The sequence below is a fragment of the Phocoena sinus genome, chromosome 1, assembly GCF_008692025.1.
Source record: "Phocoena sinus isolate mPhoSin1 chromosome 1, mPhoSin1.pri, whole genome shotgun sequence".
NCBI lineage: Eukaryota > Metazoa > Chordata > Mammalia > Artiodactyla > Phocoenidae > Phocoena > Phocoena sinus.
Genome location: NC_045763.1, coordinates 110,423,490 through 110,446,805, shown reverse-complemented (window position 1 = coordinate 110,446,805; position 23,316 = coordinate 110,423,490). Strand labels below are relative to the sequence as shown.

Sequence of the window (23,316 nt, the reverse complement as noted above, 5' to 3'; positions counted from 1 at the left end):
TAAGAATTCCTGAGAGTAGACAAAAAAGAAGGGTATGGGCCTTGAAAGTTCTGGCTTTTGAATCTTTGCCTTCTCTTCTCTCCACCACTGCTAAAAACATTACCTTGCTTTCCTCCACACTGTCTGTCATCTCTTCTATCCTTGGTTTCTTAGTCAGTGGCAATTTCTCTGCTTCTTCTGCCTCTTCTTCAATGACAGTCTCCTCTGCAACCTGACCAGCAGGTACAGTTAAAACTATAAGCCAAAGGACACCAATTGGAGGTGATGAATACATAGTAAAACAAAGAGACTTTGCTTACTTTGAATCAGACAATAAACTAAAATATAGGGCTTCCCTGGTGGCACAGTGGTTAAGAATCCACCTGCCAATGCAGGGGACACGGGTTCAAGCCCTGGTCTGGGAACATCTCACATACCGTGGAGCAACTAAGCCCATGCTCCACAACTACTGAGCCTGTGCTCTAGAGCCTGTGAGCCACAACTACTGAAGCCCGTCCACCTAGAGCCCGTGCTCTGCAACAAGAGAAGCCACCGCAATGAGAAACCTGTGCACCGCAACGAAGAGTAACCCCTGCTCACCGCAACTAGAGAAAGCCCGCGCACAGCAATGAAGACCCAACGCAGCCAAAAAAAAAAAAAATCATCTAAACTGAAATATATTCTCTGATATCTCACTGTTCATATCTCTTTGGATTTTATAATCAACAGGCAAGGCATGGCTTTACAAAGAGAAACCAAAAAGATTAGAGGCACTAAGACGACCTCAGAAAGGAAGGGTGAAGATTTGCAGGTTTGGAAGCCATGCAGTTAAGACCCAACTCTGAGGCTTTTATATAGAAATGTCTGACTGTAGATCAGAAGCTGTGACCACTTAGCTTACAATTCTGCAGAAATAACTTATCTAAAGTAGGTCTGATATCTTAAATAAGAATTTTGAGAAACCTTTCATGAAAGCAGTTTGCCATTAGCTGTGTCTAATTTAACTATTTCTCTTCTCATAGATAAGTGAGAAAAGGGTCAACACACATATGCACACAACACACATGATGCACTACACACCTATCCGAATGGCTAAAATTTAAAAAAAAATAGTGATAACACCAAACGCTGGCAAGAATGTGGGAAACTGGATTATTCATAAATTGCTGGTGGAAATGTAAAATGGTACAGTCACTGTAGAAAATAGCTTGGCAGTGTTTTACAAAAGTAAACATGCATTTACCATATGACCCGGAAATTTTACTTTTGGACATTAACCCCAGAAAATTGAAAACTTATGTTCCCATACAACCTGTACACGATTGATCATAACAGCTTTACTCAGATATAGCCAAAACCTGGAGACAGATTAAGTAGGCAAATGGTTAAACAAACTATGGTACATCTACACCATGGAATACTACTCAGCAATAAAAAGAAATGGACTATTGATACAAACAGCAACTTGGATAGACCTTAAGGAAATTATGCTGAGAGAAAAAAGCCAATGTCAAAGGGTTATATACTGTATGATTCCATTTATATAACATTCTTGAAATGACAAAAATATAAAGATAGAGAACAGATGAATTAGTTAGTGGTTGCCAGTGGTTAGGAATGAGGTGGGAAGGGAAGTGGCTATAACACAGGAATACAGAGTAGCAAAAGGAATCTTGGTGATGGAACTGTTTTGTATCTCAACTTTGGTGGTGCTGATGCATTAAATTGCATAGAACACAAACTCACAAATGAATGCATATAAAACTGGAAAAAATCTCAATAAGGTTGGTGGATTGTACCAATGTCAATTTCCTGTCTGTAATATTGTACTAGAGTTATAAAAAATGTTACCATTGGGGGCAACTGGGTGATAGGTATATGGGATCTTTCTGTATTATTTCTTACAACTATACATGAATGAATATATGATTATCTCAAAATAAAAAGTTAAAATTATACTTAGGTTTTAGGATGCATTGTGATTTTTGTTTAAAGCAGATTTACCTAGTTATTTGGTTTGGATGATTTTAACATTAGCTTGTATTCCTTGAACACTCATCAACTGATAGCAGTAGAAAGCAGTTTGGATATCTGCTAAGTGGAAATGGAAATTCTGTCTGGGATTAAAAATTTCTTACAATTAATTCACAAAATTTCAGCTCTCCTTCTTTGGGCCTGGTTAAATGCATCTGTAAAAAGTAGTGTAGTGGACTTCCCAGGTGGCGCAGTGGTTAAGAATCCGCCTGTCAAGGCAGGGGACACGGGTCTGAGCCCTGGTCAGTAACGATCCCAAATGCCGCGGAGCAACTAAGCCGGTGCACCACAACTACTGAGCCTGCACTCTAGAGCCCATGAGCTACAACTATTGAGCCCGTGCACCTAGAGCCCGTGCTCCGGGCTCAATGAGAAACCCTGCACACTGCAACAAAAAGTAGCCCCCGATAGGGCTTCCCTGGTGGTGCAGTGGTTGAGAGTCTGCCTGCCGATGCAGGGGACACGGGTTCGTGCCCCGATCTGGGAAGATCCCACATGCCCCGGAGCGGCTGGGCCCGCGAGCCGTGGCCGCTAAGCCTGCGCGTCTGGAGCCTGTGCTCCACAACGGGAGAGGCCACAACAGTGAAAGGCCCGCGTACCGCAAAAAAAAAAAAAAGTAGCCCCTGCTAGCTGCAACTAGAGAAAGCCCTCATGCAGCAACAAAGACCCAATGCAGCCCAAAAAAAATAAACAAGTAAGTAATTTTTTTTAAAAAAAATTTTTAAAAAGTAGTGTAGTTTATCTAGGCAAAACCTCAAATTTTATTTTTTTCCTTAAAACAACTTCGTTCTCATTTATTTAACTCCATTACAAGCAGAGGCTCTCACTTACTCAATGAGCCCCCCAAAACTTTAAATGATAATCATATCCACAAAAATATCAGTGGTATATTTTCAAATAAGCTCCAAGAACTTATAATACCAAAGCCCGAATTATAAAGGTTTAATTTCTATTGTTTCTTCCCATACTGCAAAGATCCATCAATTCAAATAATTTGAAAATTATAAAATCCCCATAATTATTTAGGCCAAATCAAAATTTTGATGACACAAAAGGTAATTATACCAAACCTCCTTCTTCAACCTTCAGTATTTTTGAGAAATGAAGTTGTAACGATTAGTTTCTTTCTTTTTTCAAAAAAAATTTACTTATGTATTTTTAAAATATGTAATACATTCACATGGTTCAAAGCTATAAAAGCATATACATTGAAAAGCTTCCTATCCATCCCTAGCTACCCAGGTGCCCTGCCACAAGGGAACCAATGTTACCAGTGTTATTTCTGAATGTTCTTCCAGAGATAGTCTTTCCTATCCATCCCTAGCTACCCAGGTGCCCTGCCACAAGGGAACCAATATTATCAATGTTATTTCTGAATGTTCTTCCAGAGATAGTCTAAGTCTATGAACATATTAGCAAATATACATATATTTCCCTTTTTTAAAAATACAAATGTAGCATACTCTACACACCCCTGCATCTTGCTCTTGTCACTTAATATATTTTGGAGATCAGACCATACTTGTATACAAGAATCTTCCTCATTGTTTTTTTATAGCTGCATAGTATTCCATTGCATGGGTGGTGTGTATCATAATTTATTTATCCAGTTCCTTAATGACTTCTACTTAGGTTCTTTGTAATCTCTGATGATTACAAATAATGCTGTAATGAATAATTTAGTATATATGTCATTTCTGTGTGTGTGAATATAAATTCATAGAAAAATAACTTTTTAGCCAAAAGGTATATGCATCTTCAATACTGATACATATTGACAATTTGCTCTTCAGAGGATGCAGTAATTTACACTCTCACCAGTGATTTATAAGATTGCCTGTTTCCCCATACCCTTGACAATATAGTGCTTTAATGGTATCTTGCTGCAGTATTTATTTATATTTCTCTTGCATGAAAGAAGTAGGTTGAACGTATTTTCCTATTTTTTCCCTATTTTCCTATTTTCTTTTCTGTGAACTACTAGTTGACATTATTTGCTCTTTTTTCTACCAGATTATTGGTTTTACTCACAGATTTTATATATATGAGGAGAAATAGCCTTTGCCAGCCTGGCTTCTGTTTCTTTTCCTTTTTCAGAGCTTCTTTGTCCCATCTGGCATCTGGCTTTCTCCCATTCCCACTACTTGCCCTAATGCATTTTTTTTTTTTTTTGGCCATACCACGTGGCCTGTGGGATCTTAGTTCCCCAACCAGGGATCGAACCCACGCCCCCTGCACTGGAAGTGTGGAGTCTTAACCACTGGACCGCCAGGGAAGTCCCCCTAATGCCTCATTTTTAGAGGTGTGTTGAGTGTCTAAAGTATCTTTTAATAAACAATTGTCTAAATGGCATAACTCACCTTGCTGTCCATCTTGCATAGTTACAATAAATGGCTGGCCAATGCCTCCAGTAGGGATTGCAGTTTGGATATTACCCAGAGGGACTCCATCAGTCACTATGGTGATGACCCTCTGGCCTCCACTCCCCACCACTTGCTGGATTGATGAGTCAACAGAATTTCCTTCTATGATTTCCTCTGAATTAGCTACAGATGACAAAAGGAAACATAACATTTCAGCTTTAAAAAAAATAGAAGTACAGTAATTTCAGCCCCCTTAAAACTGATAATATCAGGGATAGAAAAACTTGAAAAAAAAAGTTAGATTCAACACAGTTCACAAAAGCAAGCTCCTGTAAACAATGCTAAGTCAGAGGCGAAAAGAAAACAGGGAGGGCTTCCCTGGTGGCGCAGTGGTTAAGAATCCACCTGCTAATGCAGGGGAGATGGATTCAAGCCTGGGAAGATCCCACATGCTGTGGAGCAACTAAGCCTGTGCACCACAACTACTGAAGCTGTGTGCCACAACTACTGAAGCCTGCGAGCCTAGAGCCCGTAGTCCGCAATGAGAAGCCACCGCGATGAGAAGCCCGTGCACCGCAATGAAAAGTAGCCCCCGCTCGCCACAACTAGAGAAAGCCCACACACAGCAATGATAGACCCAACACAGCCGAAAATAAAATAAATAAAAATAAATTTTAAAAAATTTTTTAAAAAGAAAGAAAACAGGGAATGCATTAGAACAGTACTTTCTAAAATGTCTTCAGGGACTTCCCTGGTGGCGCAGTGGTTAAGAATCCGCCTGCCAATGCAGGGAACACGGGTTCAAGCCCTGGTCCAGGAGGATGCCACATGCCACGGAGCAACTAAGCCTGTGTGCCACAACTACTGAGCCCACGTGCCACAACTACTGAAGCCCGCACGCCTAGAGCCCGTGCTCCGCAGCAAGAGAGGCCACCGCAGTAAGAAGCCCGTGCACCCCAACGAAGAGCAGCCCCCGCTCACTGCAACTAGAGAAAGCCCGCGTGCAGCAACGAAGACCCAATACAGCCAAAAATAAATAAATAAATAAATAAAATGTCTTCATTGACATGTTAGCTTTCACTAAAGATAGGTTCTATGTACAAACACATTTTCAAAATGCTCGTTTAAATATGCTTAAATTTTTGTGTTTATTTTGTAGGAAGTATCAGAGACCCTAATAGACTAATGGGCATTGTGACTCTCTAACATAAAATAAGATATGCTGAGTTTCCCAAACATATTTGATCTCAGAACTCCTTTTTCAGAAAGCATCTTGAAAGTCTAAACAACTTTAGAGAGCTTAGAAAAATAACTATAGAGATCTATTTCTATAAGAAATAAAGGCATTTAATAGTGAATTAACAAAATAAAATGTCAAGAAGTCAAAACATTGAAGAAGTCTGATAGACAAAAATAGTAGATGGCTTCTCTCATCTGACAGATCAACAATAACATTAACAGCAATGATACTATGTGCCAGGTACCTTTCTAAGAGCTTTACATGTATCATGTTGAATAAAGATTTTCAGTTTGGTTAGTCAGTATCCCCAATAACTATTAGGGGAAACAGCTCCTACCACTATGAAATTTCTATATCTAAAGAGTCACAAGTAGAACTTTGCAATAAGTGGGGTAGGGACTATCCATATGAGACACATTCAGGCAGTTCAGTGGAAATAGAGCATCCACACCTCTTAGAAACAAAGAACAGTTAAATGTTATAGCTGAAAGGACCCTGATAGGTAATCTAATCCAACCATCATGTCAGAGATGAGGAGACTGAGACCTGAAGTTAAATGATTTATCCAACATCAAAGAACGAATCAAAAGAATAACAAGCACAAGTTTAATACATTGCTTTTTCCTCTGCCATGCTGTTCACTCATACACATCTGAGTAGAGATCTTTATGATTGTTGTCAGTTGGAAAAATAGGATTGGAGGAATGTTCTCAGCATCCAAGTATCAACGGCAGAAAGAAATCAACAATCTGCTTTCATTTATGATGGAGCAGACTGCCAGAGGTTTCCAGAAAGATTCCTAAATGATTATTTAGCCCTACCTATGACTATTTGTCCCCTACCTATATGAAGCCTTAAGCCTTTTCCCTGTGGGTCACTAGCTCGGGCTAAGTGACCTGAAACCTTTCTGTTTTAAAATAAGAAGGGCACTATACAGAATGTATCTTCACAAATCCACTGGAAATGCCAAAATAACATCTCCAGTGAAAATAGAAGCAAGCCAACCTGAGGTACAAAGAATATAACAATGAGCCAGGTAGCAGTCCCATGTATTTTGATGCTTTAATACAAGATATTTAGGCTGCTACTTTGAATCATTCTATGATAGCATCAGACAAAGCATAACATAGAGTATTTCCAAAACTCTGCTAATATAAGACTAAACATTTCAATCTGATGCAACTGGAGTCAGGATAAACAAACCTGAAGCTGCAAAACTACAAAGGAATAACTTAGTCATTCTCTGATATTATTCGGCTGACTGATTATATCACTTAGCGATTTTTCTTTGATGCTCAAAGACTCTACATCTCTTTATCCTAGCTGTCTCTAACCATAATTCTTTAACATTTCATGCAAATTAAATCTGCTGGAGATTCAAAAGCAAAAGAAGAAATGGTGATTCATCCAGCAGATATCCCTTACCTACCTGTGGCTCTGTGTGAGTTGCAGAGCGGGGCTGATGCCTCAGCAAGAGCTGCAAGGGTGGCCAGCACTGAGGTGGTAGAATTTGAGAAGTGTACTGTTGAGGAGGCATGGGGGTCACCTATTTCGGTAAAAAAGGCAAATGAGGTCCAGTGGAGAGAATAAATTGAGATGAACTAAAAATGGCTTATTAAATCAAAACCTCAGATTTTCACTCTAATGTGCTTAATCTTGCTCTCTAATACAAACTTACAAAAACCAATTATCATGGTGTTAAAACTCTTAAGGTTTAAAGTCTTCTCTTTAAAGTGGATTAAGGTAATATGCTTGGTATAGGGCCACACTACATTCCCTTCATTTGATCATTCCCTTGGCATTGCCAATGCTGAGCATCAGTAGCTAACAGACCAAGAGTGCCACCCACTCCCTAGGCTGGCTATGCAGAGCTCTCCTTGGCACCAGGCAGTAAGGGTACAAAGCATGCCTCACCCCAAACTAAGCCGTGTTGAGGGAATAGGCCCCTCCTGGGCTTTATTCAACCATGCTACTTCTATTCATCAGCTAGAGAGGTGAGAAGACTAGGACTGACCTCAAGTGCAAGGACATTAAAAACCTGAAGTTTCACATATTGAATGTCAAAGGCTAAACAATTACCTACTTTAGTTAAGTCATGATGTGCTTTTCAAAAACAATTTGTTCATAATCTTTTTCTCTTGTATCTGTGTGATATCCTTACAGCTAAGTTCCAAGAGGGAACTGTATTAAATCTGGCAATAGGCACTCCTAACTTTATGAACTGAAAGTATTACTCAACAGTTTTGCATAAATCAAACCTTTATAACATGAATTTCATTTCCCTCTTTCACTATAATTTCAGAGATACTTATTGTACCAGTTGTGAATTAATTGCTTCTTGGCTGCAAATCCACCCTTCTTTGCCGTATCTTGTGATACTGAAGCTGGACCCCATAAATATTTCTTGTCATCTGGCATGAGATTAAGTTTTGTCATACAGAAGTAGTGGCTGCTCCCCTTACTGGCTATTCCTGAGTTCTCCTCTCCTCATGGTAGTTACTCCATTGTTACTAAAAAGTGTTTATAAATTAAGTTTATAAGCTTATAAATTATATACTTATAATATATATATATTTTATTATATATGTATAATAAAATAGATATATTTATTTTATATGTACAATAAAATTACGTATAATACAACTACACCATATGTAGCTTTGTCACCTGACTGAAATGTGACTGATAAACTTCTTTTCTTTTCTTTTCTTTTTTTTTTTTTTTTTTGCGGTATGCAGGCCTCCCACTGTTGTGGCCTCTCCTGTTGCGGAGCACAGACTCCAGACGCACAGGCTCAGTGGCCATGGCTCACGGGCCCAGCCGCTCTGCGGCATGTGGGATCTTCCCGGACCGGGACACAAACCCATGTCCCCTGCATCGGCAGGCGGACTCTCAACCACTGCGCCACCAGGGAAGCCCTATTTTCTTTTTAAATGCGCTCTTTTTTTTTCTTAATTTCATTTATTTTATTTTTGGCTGCATTGGGTCTTCATTGCTGCACGCGGGCTTTCTCTAGTTGTGGCAAATGGGGGTTACACTTTGTTGCGGTGCACAGGCTTCTCATTGTGGTGGCTTCTCTTGATGCGGAGCATGGGCTCTAGGTGTGCAGGCTTCAGTAGTTGTGACACGCGGGCTCAGCAGTTGTGGCTCGAGGCCTCTAGAGCGCAGGCTCAGTAGTTGTGGCTCATGGGCTTAGGTGTTTGGCGGCATGTGGGATCTTCCTGGATCAGGGCTTGAACCCATGTCCCCTGCATTGGCAGGCAGATACCTAACCACTGCGCCACCAGGGAAGCCCTAAATGTACTCTTAAGTTCTCCTACTACTATGCTTAAAAAAAGTCAATTATCTATAAAGTACTTAAAAAAACCTTAAAGCCCTTTTCTGATATGATTAATCTAGTTAGTTTAACTGGTTTATAAATTTAAATTTCAGAAGATTTTTCCATAAAAAGGTGGATTACTTGTATAATACACATAGCTGCAAACTATCTTAATCAAAGCTTTTGGGTGATGACTGTGGGAGTGAAGATAAGGGTAGAGATAGTAATAATATCCTTATTTTAATTTCTCATGGAACTCAGGGAACCATATGGTCTGAGTAGAACACAGTGCTTGACCTCTAGAAAGGAGCCTGTGTCTATCTAATGACTTCAGTAAGAGCAAGATTCAGCTATAGCCTATACCCTAATTTTCCTGCTTAGCTCATGTTTTTCTTATCACTCAGACTATCGTACCAAGTGCTGACATAAAACTCACAGATGAAACAAACAAGGAATAAGCAATTTTTAGATATATGCCTCATGGAGGTTGGAATATATGTGACAGTAAGTCACTAACAATAAAAAAAAGAGGCTGTTATTATTTTACCACAGTTAAAACACACACATACACACACACAAGCAAGGCTGTTATAATTAAAGTTCCAGGACAAACATCAGGTAGGCCACCAAAGCTAAAGGAGAATACCTGGGTAGAACTGCTTCATGAGAAAGGCATTATATACTTCTTAGCATAAAATGATTCCAACCTAAGGGTGCTCTCCCTTTGATTCAAACATAATGACTCACCCAACTTCCCCTCAATAGCAAAATGAAGAACATATGTGACAAATTAGGTTTAATATTCTGACATACACAGTTGAAACTGAAGAGATGATGCAAATTACCTCTTTAGACTTATCCCAGGGAGTTCTAGGAAAATAAAGTACTTTATTGTTAAATAATGTTAATTCCTTCATTCTCTTTAATATAAGACCCCACATCAAATAAAGTGAAAAGTGCATGGTTGCTGTTGTTTTTGGAAGGGAAATGGCATTGTTAGTGAAAACTTTTTACCTATTCAGAATGTGGCTTATATAAATAAATAAGCTCTTCAGACCAGGATTTAGGGTAGTGTGCTATGGTTGGCTAGGCAACCTCAGAAAACTAGATCCAGAAAAATTAAGTAACTTGCCCAGGGTCATGCAGTAGTAAATGTCAGAGTCCAGATTAGAACCTAATTATTAGATTCCAAAGCCTGTACCCTTTATGAACCAATATAAGGCAATTTATATTTGACTTTGGAGTGCATCTTATGATTCTATAGAAACAGGAAATTCATCTTCATAACTTTGTTTTGCTCTGATTAATGTTTAAATTAGTCTGCCTTCCCAAATCACTGCAGTTTGATGGTGGCACTGATGACTGATATCTTTAAGTCACAAATGGAAAATTGAAAGCAAACTTTATAATCTGGATTTTGGTATCAAAAATATCCACCAAGGACTTTCCTGGCAGTCCAGTGGTTAAGACTCCGGGCTTCCAATGCAGGAGGCATGGGTTCAATCCCTGGTCGGGGAACTAAGATCCCACATGGTGTGGGGCGTAGCAAAAAAAAAAAAAAAAAAATCCACCAAAATGATAATCCTATGATACTTTCAGTTAATTCTTTTTTTTTTTTTAAGGTCCTTTCAGTTAATTCTTAAAAATATTACTGGATGATGGGAAACAAGAGGCCTACCCCACCATTCAGGAAAAGAAAATCCTTTAACCCAGTTCAATAACACAACCTGAATTTGTCTTATAACTTTTCCCTTTCTTTTATCTGCACTGATTAAGCATCAGATAGGCCAATTCCCTAAAGGGGAATAGCTAGGTAGAACTGCTTCATGAGTAAGATGACACTGGAGAGATCAGCTCTAATTATGTGACGGTTTAGCAATTTCAATTTGCCGTTGTCAACATACAGAAGAGAGAAAGAAGAGTAGGTTTGCCAAAAGCAACACGACAAGCATGATATAGGTCCATGGGAATCAAGACTAAGAATCTCTATCCTGAATGTCTTCAACTTTGCTTATCATTCCAGATAAGAACCTGCAGAATTTCAGTAGTTAGACTAAAGACTTAACTCTAGCTCTTTTTATTCAATACGTGTCTGTGAACATATAACTTTATTGGCTTCTAAAAACTTTTGGATTAAAAAAGCACTTGTTCTAATCAGTGAGGCCTGAACCACAACAAATCTAAATGGCTGTGAATATTCTGATTAACTGATTTTAAACAACAGTTGATAGTTTATAAAATGAAGGTCACTACTGCCCCCTTGTGGGCATGATGGACTCAACCTTCACTGAGAAGTTATATTTCCACTTAACATTAGCTATTATTGAAGCCCTGCTATAAAATGGGTACTGAAATACAAAATCTAAGTCTCACAACAACCTCATAAAGTAGATTATTATATCCCAATTTTATATATGAGTACAGAAGGATTAGAGAAGTAATTTTTCCAAGGTCAAGCATCTTAGCCAAGTAATAAATCAGTATTTGAAAGCAGTTCTGAATGCAAAATTCTATGTATAGTGTGTTCTTTCTATTTTACAATGCCTCTCAATAATAATACCTCATTCAAGATCTTCCTTTGATATTTTACAAACTTAACTATGAATACAGCTGTGTATTTTTAAATGAAAGTAGAAACAGAAAAAGAAACCAAGAGTCAGTAGGAAAATTTATTTAAATGAGGACACAAGTTCCTTCATTGTAAAACAAGTATTTATAAGGAGATGTTGAAAATAAACTCAATTTGCTCCTTTTTATTTTTAAAAGTTTTTTATTATAGTTGATTTATAATGTTGTTTTAGTTTCTGCTGTACAGCAAAGTGGATTTGCTCCTTTTTAGATAGATATTTTTGTTAAAAACATACAAGTCTCAAAAGATCAACACCAAGTGCTTTTCTTTGCTATTTTGTTGTTATATACGTTCTCAAGAACAAATCAAGACCTTACACTTTAGTCAAATAATCACATGTACCTCTTATATATCAGCATTCCAACAACCATTTATGTTTATTCTGCTTTGTTACTGCCTTAGACTATAAATATTTAACTATTTTCCTTAGCAGTACCATATTAAAGCACCCGTATATTTTCATTTAGGGGTCAGACATAACCCTTCAACAGATTAATCTGTAGAATATTTTACTTTTAACATGGTAAACACTTATGTACAATCCCAATGTATGATTTTCCCTTCCCTTAGAAAGAATAAGTGCATTAGCTTTTTTTTTTTTTTTTTTTTTTTTTTTTTTAAGATGTACGTGAGCCTCTCACTGTTGTGGCCTCTCCCATCGCGGAGCACAGGCTCCAGACGCGCAGGCTCAGCGGCCATGGCTCACGGGCCCAGCTGCTCCGCGGCACGTGGGATCCTCCCGGACCGGGGCACGAACCCGCGTCCCCTGCATCGGCAGGCAGACTCTCAACCACCGTGCCACCAGGGAAGCCCAGTGCATTAGCTTTTAAATCTATTATAAATCTTCCATTTGAGAATGTTTTAATAAAGGAGTGGGTATCAGACAGGGTACCTATTCATCTCATAAGAAAACCTGTAATTCTGTTCATTTTAAGTCTAAGATAAATGTCACATTATCAGAACATTACCTGAGGTTGTTTTGGTGCTGGCTGAAGAAACAAGGCTTGCGAGGTTGACAACTTCTCCTGACGTGAAGATGAATGGGGTACCCATAGTCACAGGGTTGGCTCTCTCAGGATTAGCATTCACCTGATTCTGCATTGCTTCCTATAAAACAATGCAAGATATTTCAAAGTCAGAACACTTACTAACCAGCCTTAGTTATACAGTTACTGAACAGCCCCCCTACAATGCTCTGTCAAGCAGAACTAGTTCCGGAGCACAACGTCCCAGGGACCTCACAGTTCTCATTAAGACGACTGCTTTTTCTCAAACCAGGGCAACAGAGACATTAGATTGCTTTCCCAAGCTTATCTCTACTTTAGAAAAAAAAAAAGGCGTTATTATTTGCAAAAACTTCTAGACAATTCACTTAACCTCTCTGGATATTGGTTTTTAATTTGAAAAATAAAGGGGGTGGCCTAAAAAGTAATTTTCAGCACTAATATTCTATGATCAATTATGTACAAGACAATGTGTTAGCTGGAGATCCCTGCAGAGAATCTACAGAGAACAATATTCTCCAGAGTTTTGTCCAACTACTTATTCCATTCTGCCATTGAAGAAATCCCTAAGAGAATATATAACAAGCAAATAAATGAGTGCCGGATTTTAAAGTCTAGTTCCATATGCTGCACTTCTGCTTCTAGAGATATCTGCACAATTTCGGTATAAAGATGCTTATCTTTATTTTATTTTTTTACTTTCATAAGCAGTTTTCTACAAACATGATCACTACTAAAAAAAAGTCAAATTATAAAAGGGCTCTAAACAAGGAATTGAAAGTTGAAGAGAATAACCAGTCTATAGGGAACCATATGTCAGAAAAAACCAACCAACCACTGATAATACAGTAGAAATGGTTATTTTTTTACATATAATTATCCCCTTGCTAAGAGCTTCAATTGAAACAGATTATCCATTCTCTGATTACTGTAAAATTCCTTCTTTACCCTCCATTATCACTTCCTTAATTCAAGCCTTCATTGGCTCTTGCGTGGCCTAATGAAGGTCTTCAGCATTAAGTGTCTTCTCTTTCAAGTCTGTACCACACTCCAAACAATCATTGTTTTAAAAAATCTTATCGTATCAATTCTCTACTTAAAAGCTTCTATTGGATCCCCCTTGCCCACAAAATAGTCCATACTCTTTTTTTTTTTTTTGCGGTACGCTGGCCTCTCACTGTTGTGGCCTCTCCTGTTGCGGTCCAGACATGCAGGCTCAGCGGCCATGGCTCACAGGCCCAGCTGCTCCGCGGCGCATGGGATCTTCCCGGACTGGGGCACGAACCTGTGTCCCCTACATTGGCAGGCAGACTCTCAACCACTGTGCCACCAGGGAAGCCCAATAGTCCATACTCTTTTGCATGCCATCTAACAACCCTATGTTCAGAACTCAGCCTCTCAAGCCTTAGCTCCTGCCACTCCCAAACTCTGCTTCTCTTGCCCAATCTCTGGTCACAGAGCTACTTACTCTTTCCTGAATATTCCATGTCCTTTCCTACCTCTGTCTTTGATTTGCTTTTTCTAGCCTAGAATATCATCTTCTCACACCTCTGCCTACTACTCCTTCAAAACTCAGTTCAGAGCCTACATATACTTTAATCCTTGCCTTAGGCATTATCAATACTCCCTCCTGTAATACTTACTAGATATCTGTTTACCACCATAGTACTGTAATGCTTTATATCTTGTCTTTACCTTCATCATACTGTAAACACTCCAAGGACAGGGCTATGTCCTACTAATCTCATCCTGTTATTTCCTGATATACCAGTGCTGGCTTAGGAAATCAATGGATGATATCATCACAGCTGATTTTTAATTCTGAGATGGCTTCCTTATGACTCAATATGCTTTAGAACTATGTACTATCTCACAAGAGCTGATGTATATTCATAAAACATAAAGAGGTTTTTAATGTTATCCCAAGTCAAGTTTAATTAGAAAGGGAAATTTTCATGGAGAAAAAAACATTCTAAAGCCAAATAAAAACTTATTTTTGTACTGGCCACAACATTGTTCTTCAATCACCATGAATAATTCAGGGCTTTATAGAATATTATTATTTTTTTAAAGATACTAATGACACTGAGTCACAAGATTGAGACATAATGGAAGTATTACTTTGATAAGATAGAGAAAATTCAGTTTTGATTCAGCTCCTACAAAAAATCCTTAACTTCAACTGAAGTATACTGTGGTGTATAAAAAGAACAGGACCTGAAGGATGACCAGAATCTCAGCATTGTTTTTCTCCAGGGCTATGTCAAAGGCAGATTTATCAAACTTGCTAAAAGCATGGACATCAGCTCCATATTTGATAAGTAGCTCTACAACATCTCGATGGTGGTGCTCTGTGGCCCAGTGCAAAGCTGTCATCTTCAGCATGTCCTTGGCATTCACATCTGCACCATTCTGTCATAGAAAAGTAATGTTTTTCAAAGAGACACTGGTTACAGTAGCACAGGTACAATATCCCATCACCATATACAGAGGATTTCCATAGAGATTACACATATTCAAATTTAGAAATGTTTAAGAAATATCAGAGGGAAAAACATGTCTCCTGAATTCAAATTCTCCTGAATGCTGATAGACACAATGCCTTAAATGAGAGGACCTTTTAAGGACATAGTTGGAAATTATAACAGATGGGAGAGGAAGGGGAAAAGAACAGATTTTTGTTGCATTTATTAACAGAGAGCTGAGTGCCTGAAAAAATAGGCATAAGATCAGAGAACACCTGCAGAAGAAAAATGAAGAAAGATCAGTAAAGTCTGTTTAGACTTTAAAAACTTAGAAATAAAATCCTCATAGCCATGATGACTCTTGAAAGAGATGCAATTCAATGCTATAAACTGTTCTAAACTTAATCTTTCCCAACCTAGTTTCCTACCACCCATTGAAGTAAAAAAACAGGGAGGTATTTGTCTCTTTTACAATATAGACCCCCTCACTCTTCTTGCTTTACCCTAACAAGTAGTTCCACGATGTGTGCATGTCCATCAGCTGCAGCCATGTGCAAGGGGGTCCTGTCCACTTTGGTCCGGGCATCCCTGCTAACGCCTGCTCGAAGGAGCACTTCTGCTGTGGAATAATGACCATACTGGGCTGCAAGGTGGAGGGGTGATGTTCCAAGCTGTGGGAAAATAATACTCATTTAATATCAACTGTGTGCAGAGTCCTAAATCATTACTGGAGGGATACAAATGAACAACAGGTGATGCCTAGGTTCCTGTCCTTGGAGAGAGTATCTGGCTGGACAGATAAGCTGAAGAAATTATTTCATTAAAATTAATACACTAATGGACAAATAAATATACAACCAATTAAAGAAGCGCCAAGTATAATGGATTTAAGTCAGGTAGACTTACCAGGTAAAATTCCATAAAGGGTACGATTTTAAATAGGGCTTAGAAGAAGGTTTAAAAAAATGGATAGAAAAGAGCATTCTGAGTCAGGGATAAAGGGAAGGGATAGGCAAGTTCAAAACAATTCTAGGAAAAGGGCAGAGACTAGAAAGTTACATGTGAAATTTAGGGTACAAATTTAATTGGTTGAAATAGAAGTTTGTTACCACAGTAAAACAAAGCAAAAATACTGATGAGATGAAGTGCCCCCCGCACCCCGCAGAAAAAAATAGCAATGGTGTGTCAATAGCAATAAGCAAGTCTGTATCATCTCAAAGTAAGTCTTGTTACTAATCACAGTTATCTATCAGCATCCATTTTGGCCAGAGATCTATTCCTTTTTCGTGTTATGCTCTCTATTTTAAAACCTATTTCGTTTATTCTTTGCTTTTCGTATATTCACTTTCTTTACCTGATTGGATTTAATTCACATTGCTCTTTTCAGGCCTATTTATAGAAATGCTAATCTCATGGGTTTCCTTTCTTCCTTTTTGTGAAGTGCTAAGAAACTGCTGGCCTCTGAAGTTATGAATTAATCACCCCCAGAACAGAGGGACAGTGCTTATCGAATTGTTAAAATTAGGCAGTGCTTACAAAATCTATGAATACTAAGCAAACCCATGTTATAACCGGGACCTGGATCTTCTGACACTCTGCTCTCCAAGTTGACTGTCTGAACTCATGAAATTACACCTTTCTCTTTAATGTTTTTTAACAGTGGTAAAGGAAACAAAATGGCTAGGCTATTCCTTATTAATGAGGACATTTTAGAGAAAAGGAAACAAGGAGTTTCATTAGTTTAGAAATGCACTCAGTACACTGATTTTGTTTAATTTCTAGCTAATTACAGCCTATAACCCAAGTACACTCCAGGGAGAAGTAAACCTTTAGAAAATACTCTAAAAATTAAAACATTATAGGGCTTCCCTGGTGGTGCAGTGGTTAAGAATCCGCCTGCCAATGCAGGGGAAACAGGTTCAATCCCTGGTCCAGGAAGATCCCACATGCCGCGGAGCAACTAAGCCCGTGGGCCACAACTACTAGAGCCCACGCAACTAGAGCCCATGCTCCGCAACAAGAGAAGCCACCGCAATGAGAAGCCTGCGTACCACAACAAAGAGTAGCCCCGCTCTCTTGCAACTAGAGAAAGACCGCAAGCAGCAACGAAGACCCAATGCAGCCAAAAATAATAAATATTTTAAAAAAACATTATAGAAAATCACAAGTATATAGTATCTTACAATTACCACCCATATATCCACAGGAGATTCTCTCCAATTTGGAAACTAAAAGAAAAGGAAAACCACATATTCAGATAAGGCAAAGAAAATGAAATGCTTTGTAAGGAGACTGAGGCAGAAGAGAATGAAGAAAAATCAGTACAGACTGTTTAGCCTTTATGAAAAAGGTTGGTAACAGCACACGCTGGGAATAATTAAGAGAGCTTACCCAGTCTGTGGTGAATGGGGCACCATTTGCCATCAATGTTCTCACTTCATCATCTTGGCCTTTTCTTGCTGCTTCTAGCAACCTCTTCCCCAAGTCCACCAAAGACATCTTTATGCATAGGAACACAAATTTTTGGGAAGCTGTCACTCAGACACAAGGAAAGCTGCCTGTAAAATGTTTTTAGAAGACCTCTTGTATGTATGTTTTTAGCAGACCCTCTTTGTATATATGTAAGATATTTCTCAAGCAGACTATCTGATAAGGCACTTCTTTTCTATTTCATCTAACACAAACAGTCAGATATTTGGGAAGTTTCTGGCCCTAAACCATAGTTCCCTCACCTTCAATCTCCAAAAAAATACTTTGGAAATATGTGAAACACATTACTGCCTTTCTAGCTTAAGGAATCAATAAAACAGCATTTCACCCCTTTGAAACAACCATGGGTAGAAATAGTACATTACAACAAAAAATGAATAGATAACCAAGGATACTGAGACTCAGGTACATGGCAGACACTTTTCAAAATGAACAGAGACGTCACTGCCCTGTTTTGAAGGTGTCTCAGCAACACCTAGAGTTTTTTTTTAAACAAAGTCAATCAGCTTGGCCAGATTACATACTTTGTTTAAAAGATAGTTATGTCTAAAATCATTACAGTTTTTCACTTAATAATTTGGGCATTATTAAATCTTTGTGAAAGCTCATAGTAAAAAAATCATCTGAGTAGGAAAGATTTTTTATTCCTGAAAAGGCATATAGCCAACTCTCAGTTATTCAGGGTAAAAGAAAAAACAAAACTGTTGCTAAACACATGAAATCAAAGGTAATAAATGTGGAGATTAAGTCTGAAGAGCATGCAAAATGGTCATTTATAATGGGTGGTTACTGGGACTTCCCTGGTGGCACAATGGTTAAGAATCTGCCTGCCAATGCAGGGGACACGGGTTTGATCACCTGGTCCAGGAAGGTCCCACATGCCGCAGAGCAACTAAGCCCGCGTGCCACAACTACTGAGCCTGCGCTCTAGAAGCCCATGAGCCACAACTACCGAAGCCAGTGCACCTAGAGCTCGTGCTCCGCAACAAGAGAAGCCACGGCAATGAGAAGCCCACCACTGCTCAACAAAGAGTAGCCCCTGCTCGCTGCAAATAGAGAAAGCCCGTGGGCAAGCAACGAAGACCCACTGCAGCGCCCCCCATCCCAAATGATGGTACTGTAAATTAGAAACTGGCCTGGGTATAAGGATACCCAGGATAGTGAGAAGTTCCTATATTCAATGCAGAATTGTCTGAATGGTATATAATCCACACTCACTACAAATCTTCCAAACAACGGGGGGGAGGGAAACAGCTATTCTGATAAATTTAATTTTTATTATGTTTCCTTTCAACTTGTACTGCTTTGTCCATATTGTAAAAAGTAATTTCTCATTTTAAAAAATGAACAGAGTCTGCCATTTCAAGGAAGACCAATCGGCAGTATTTACTGCCAATTATCAATTATAATTTCAGCTTCCATGCAAAAAACAGAATTTTGGGAATATCCACCTCCATAAGCTGATAGCTTACTATAAACTTTCTCATAAAGTAGTGGTGATACTAATGAATGTGATTTTTTTAATATTGTATAAAATGCATCAACATTTGGAGGGATGGAATTATTGGGTGAACCAGTATTTTTCAAATGACCAATGCATGTTACAAAATCGGTAAAAAGATTCATTCAAAGTGAAAGCAGATCAATGGGTTTTAAGGTAATCAAGTATAAAACATTCACTGACATGGTTTCAGATTCCTCATTGCAACTAACTTTTAAGAAATTGCCACTTGTTGTAACATCAAAGAAGAATATCCACAATTACCTGAACAAGCTATTAAAATACTCCTCCTTTCTCCAAGTACATATTGCAAAAGATTGAATGTAGAATAGATATGAAAATAAGAAATACATATGAAAATTATTAAGCCAGAAGTTAAAGAGATTTGCAAAAATATAAAACAATGCCATTCTTTTTTGTTTTTGGCCGTGCTTGTGGGATCTTAGCTCCCCCCGGCCAGGGATTGAACCCAGTCAGTGAAAGCACCAAGTCCTAACCACTGGACTGCCAGGTAATTCCCAAACAATGACATTCTCCTCATGATTTCTTTAACTTGGAAGTTATTTACTTTCATAAAATTTTGTTATTTATGTTAACATGTAATGGATTTATTATTGTATTTTAATTAACATTTAACAATTAATTTCAAAACAGTAAATAGCAACAGATACAGCAGATTGGAGTCCTTAATAATTTTTAAGAATATTAAAACCTGAAAACCAAAAATTTTGAGAATCATCTAGCCACTATGTGATTTAGATTTATTTTATTTAATATTCCAATCTATATCATAGAATATTGTGCTCAAACATGGGTATCCAGGAGACCACTAGGGGAGATTGTTCAACATGAATATATAGTCTAGGCCCTGTGACTGGACTGGAGCAGAGGATGAATTTTAATAGTGTGAAAGTCTATAATCTAAGTTTTTACAACTTAAGAAAATGTAACAGAAAAAATGATAGCATACCCTTCTTACAAAAAACTTATATTTGCATTCCTCCATGGTTATTTCTTTTAAAATATCAAACCTGCCTTTCAATTTAGTTATTACTATTTATTTATTTATTTATGGCTGTTTGGGTCTTCGTTGCTGTACGCGGGCTTTCTCTAGTCACGGCGAGCAGGGGCTACTCTTCCTTGCGGTGCTCGGGTTTCTCACTGCAGTGGCTTCTCTTGTTGTGGAGCACGGGCTCTAGGCACGCGGGCTCAGTAGTTGTGGCTTGCGGGCTCTAGAGTGCAGGCTCAGTAGTTGTGGCACACCGGCTTAGTTGCTCCGCGGCATGTGGGATCTTCCCGGGCCAGGGTTCGAAACCCGTGTCCCGTGCACTGGCAGGTGGATTCTTAACCACTGCTCCACCAGGGAAGTCCCTACTAATAGTTTTTGGTTTTGGCTGCACCCATGCCCGCCGTTGTGGAAGTGCAGTCTTAACCACGGGACTGCCAGGAAGTCCCAACTAATAGTTTAAAACAAGAACAAACACTGTTAATCAACTATACTCCAATATAAAATAAAAAGTTTAAAAAAAAGAAAAAAAACAAAAAATAAACTGATAGAAACAGTGAAAAAAATAAGAACAAAATTTTAGGTGGTTTATTAGCAGAAATGACTCTCACATTTTCTCAAATTATACTATATATAAAAAGTATATCACCAAGACCCAAACACCTCTACTGGGAACTCCCTGGCAGTCCAGTGGTTAGGACTTGGTGCTTTCACTGCCGGGGCCAGGGTTCAATCCCTGGCTGGGGAACTAGGATCCCACCAGCGCACAAAGCGTGTCCAAAAAAAAAAAAAAAAAAGGAAAGTCATAGAATGTCCTTTTCCCGAGATGTTTTAAAAAGAGAGATGAGAGAGGAAAGTCCTCCTGGGAAGGGGGAGTAGAATAAGATGATGTCAAGTGGCTCAAGGAATTCTGTGAGAATAGGAGAAAGCTAACGGGAAGGAGAAATGGAAGCGAAGAATCCATGATCTGACGACATTTTTTTTCTTTTTCTATTGCACACGTCCCCACTGGGCCGCCAGCTGTACAAACAACTGTGCAAGAACTGGAGGCGGGGCCCTTACTGCTCTTGCTCAGATTACTGAGCTCACTAATAATCTTTAGGCTATTACTGGGGTCAGAGAATTAGGGTCTCCGTTTTCTCCTGTATCACAACTCCTCCCGTGCCTCACAGCGATGTTCTGTCTTTCTGGAAGAAGGAGCAGGGAGCCACGGTCTCAGCCTAGGGGGTAGCCCCCGGTCCGGGCTCCGCGCTGCCCCCTAGTGGTCACCTCTGTGGCCTTTGCTTCCCTCGGTCCAGCTCCCCAGCCCCAGATCTTACACCCACCCCATTCTTCACCTCCTCCCAGTCCCCTCCCCTTCCTCCCGGCAGCATCCCCTTCCTCTCCTTCCCCCAGCCGCCCCGGCTCTGGTGAAGGGGCACCGCTCCGTCTGCACCCAGAAGTCCGGGGCTGGGCTGAGAAGCGGTGCAACTTTTACAAGGCAGCCTGCCTCCCAGCCGTGACACCCCCCGATTCCACGCATCTCTTCTTCCCCCTCACCTCCTCGTCCGGGACGTTGCCGGCTGTGTTTTCACCGTGCCCGCCAGTTTGGTCCTGTTTCCTTCTCTCGTTAAGACTCCCTGTCAGTGACGGTTACTTTTTGACCTTTTCACATATGCATATTTTGGGGGCCTTTAACCCCCCCCTCGCGGAGAAATGGAGGCAGCAAAATGGCGGACCCGGAAGTGAATACGGCGAATATAATTTCTGGCGGAGGAATCTATGAAGAAAAAATGATTAGAAAAGCCACATTTGCATTCAAACAGAAGGGTGATGTATCCCAGAACCTCATTTTCTATTCCCGGAAGGGCTTTGAGGTAAAATAGTGTGTATTCGAGACATTTTAGACAGGACTATTTAGCGAGGCGGAGTATTATCGATTACGTGTCTTATAGTTCCGGCAGGGGACGGACCCGATGGTTTGTTTTGGCGCCAAGAACCCCGCAAACCGCTGAGAAATCGGATTCTGCATCGGTCCTGCTCTCTCTTGCTTGTTTTTAGGGGGCCACCCTTAGGGTTGACGAGAAAACCCTATTTCTCTGTCTCAACCTCGGGTGAAGATGTTTGGGACATTGCTGGCTTTGCGCATGAATTGAGCTCTGGTGCCGGACGGCCACATTTCCAGATACAGCCTTAATGTAAGGAGCCCGGAGCCAAGCTGTCAGCGCGAATATTGAAACAACGGAGTCATTTCTTTGTGGGGGGCCTGGAAGAGGATGGAGCATGAGTTTGCAAATCCATTTAAGTACTTTATTTACCAGTTGATTCCCATCTCCACCCACCGTTCTCCTTGAACTAAAGGACAGCGAGAAGTCGGGAAGGAAGACCTTCAAAAATAAGTAAAAATAGAGGACATATCATTGCTCCACTCTTTATTCGATTTTGGCTTTTGTCGTTGATGGTGGGCCTTTCAAAGTCTACGGGGAAGATTTACATGATACCTCCTTCTCTGGACTTTTTTCTTTTTTTGTAATTTATTTTATTGAAGTATATAGTTGATTTACGATGTTGTGTTAATTTCTGCTGTACAGCAAAGTGATTCAATTGTACATATATTCTTTTCTATTCTGGTTTATCACAGGATATTGAATATAGTTTCCTGTGCTATATACAGTAGGACCTTGTTGTTTATCCATTCTATATATAATAGCTTACATCTGCTAATCCCAAACTACTAATCCACCCCTTTTCTGAATTTCTCTAGATCCTGTTCATGTACTTTAAAGGATTTACGGCATACTGCCCAAATTGGTATTTGCAGCTTCCCTTTTTGAAGGTCAAAATCATTCTCATTCTTGTTTACAACCTCTCTGTTGTCCGACTCTGTCTCATATGGTAGGCACCCATAAACTACTTGTAAATTAGTCCAAATAGTTTTTTTTTTAAAAAATGAGGTGAGTTATAAGTAAGCAGATAATGTATTTGGGTTAATTCGTTTATTTTGTTAGGCACCCAGGCTGAGATAATGCAGTGCAGATTTAATGCCATAGGTGCCTTCTGAGGCATCTGGAATTGTTACCTCAAATACTGGTAGTCAGTGGGCAAGCACAAGAGTGGTTGGTTACAGCTTTCTCCCAAAATACTTTAAATAATTTCAAGCTGATTTCACCCTTGTTATCTATCTGTTCAACTTGAAATTCATCATTTTAATGTATAAAGGCTACTCAAACCCTTCCTCAAAGTTGAATATTAGATAAAATATATAAGCTGAACTTGGAAGCAAGGCTAATTTTTGAGATCTATACTG

At 39.3% G+C, this 23,316-nt stretch overlaps 1 protein-coding gene across 8 annotated transcripts in view; it reads right to left on the bottom strand.

Annotated features, from left to right (window-relative positions):
- GABPB2 (GA binding protein transcription factor subunit beta 2) overlaps nt 1-23,192 on the bottom strand; it is a 31,930-nt gene extending 8,738 nt beyond the window's left edge. For 3 of the 8 annotated variants that reach the window (XM_032628275.1, XM_032628184.1, XM_032628030.1), the window contains exons 1-8: nt 21,570-23,192; nt 17,425-17,532; nt 15,537-15,704; nt 14,786-14,980; nt 12,533-12,671; nt 7,046-7,162; nt 4,374-4,559; nt 104-234 (exon numbers count right to left, since the gene is read on the bottom strand). In XM_032628275.1, the coding sequence (XP_032484166.1) occupies nt 104-234; nt 4,374-4,559; nt 7,046-7,162; nt 12,533-12,671; nt 14,786-14,980; nt 15,537-15,704; nt 17,425-17,532 (1,044 nt within the window). In that variant the 5' untranslated portion in view covers nt 21,570-23,192. Of the gene's footprint in view, nt 1-103; nt 235-4,373; nt 4,560-7,045; nt 7,163-12,532; nt 12,672-14,785; nt 14,981-15,536; nt 15,705-17,424; nt 17,592-21,569 lie in introns of all 8 variants that reach the window. The other 5 variants (XM_032628113.1, XM_032628438.1, XM_032628364.1 and 2 more) reach the window with 5 other exon arrangements.
- Between the last annotated feature and the right edge of the window lie 124 nt (nt 23,193-23,316).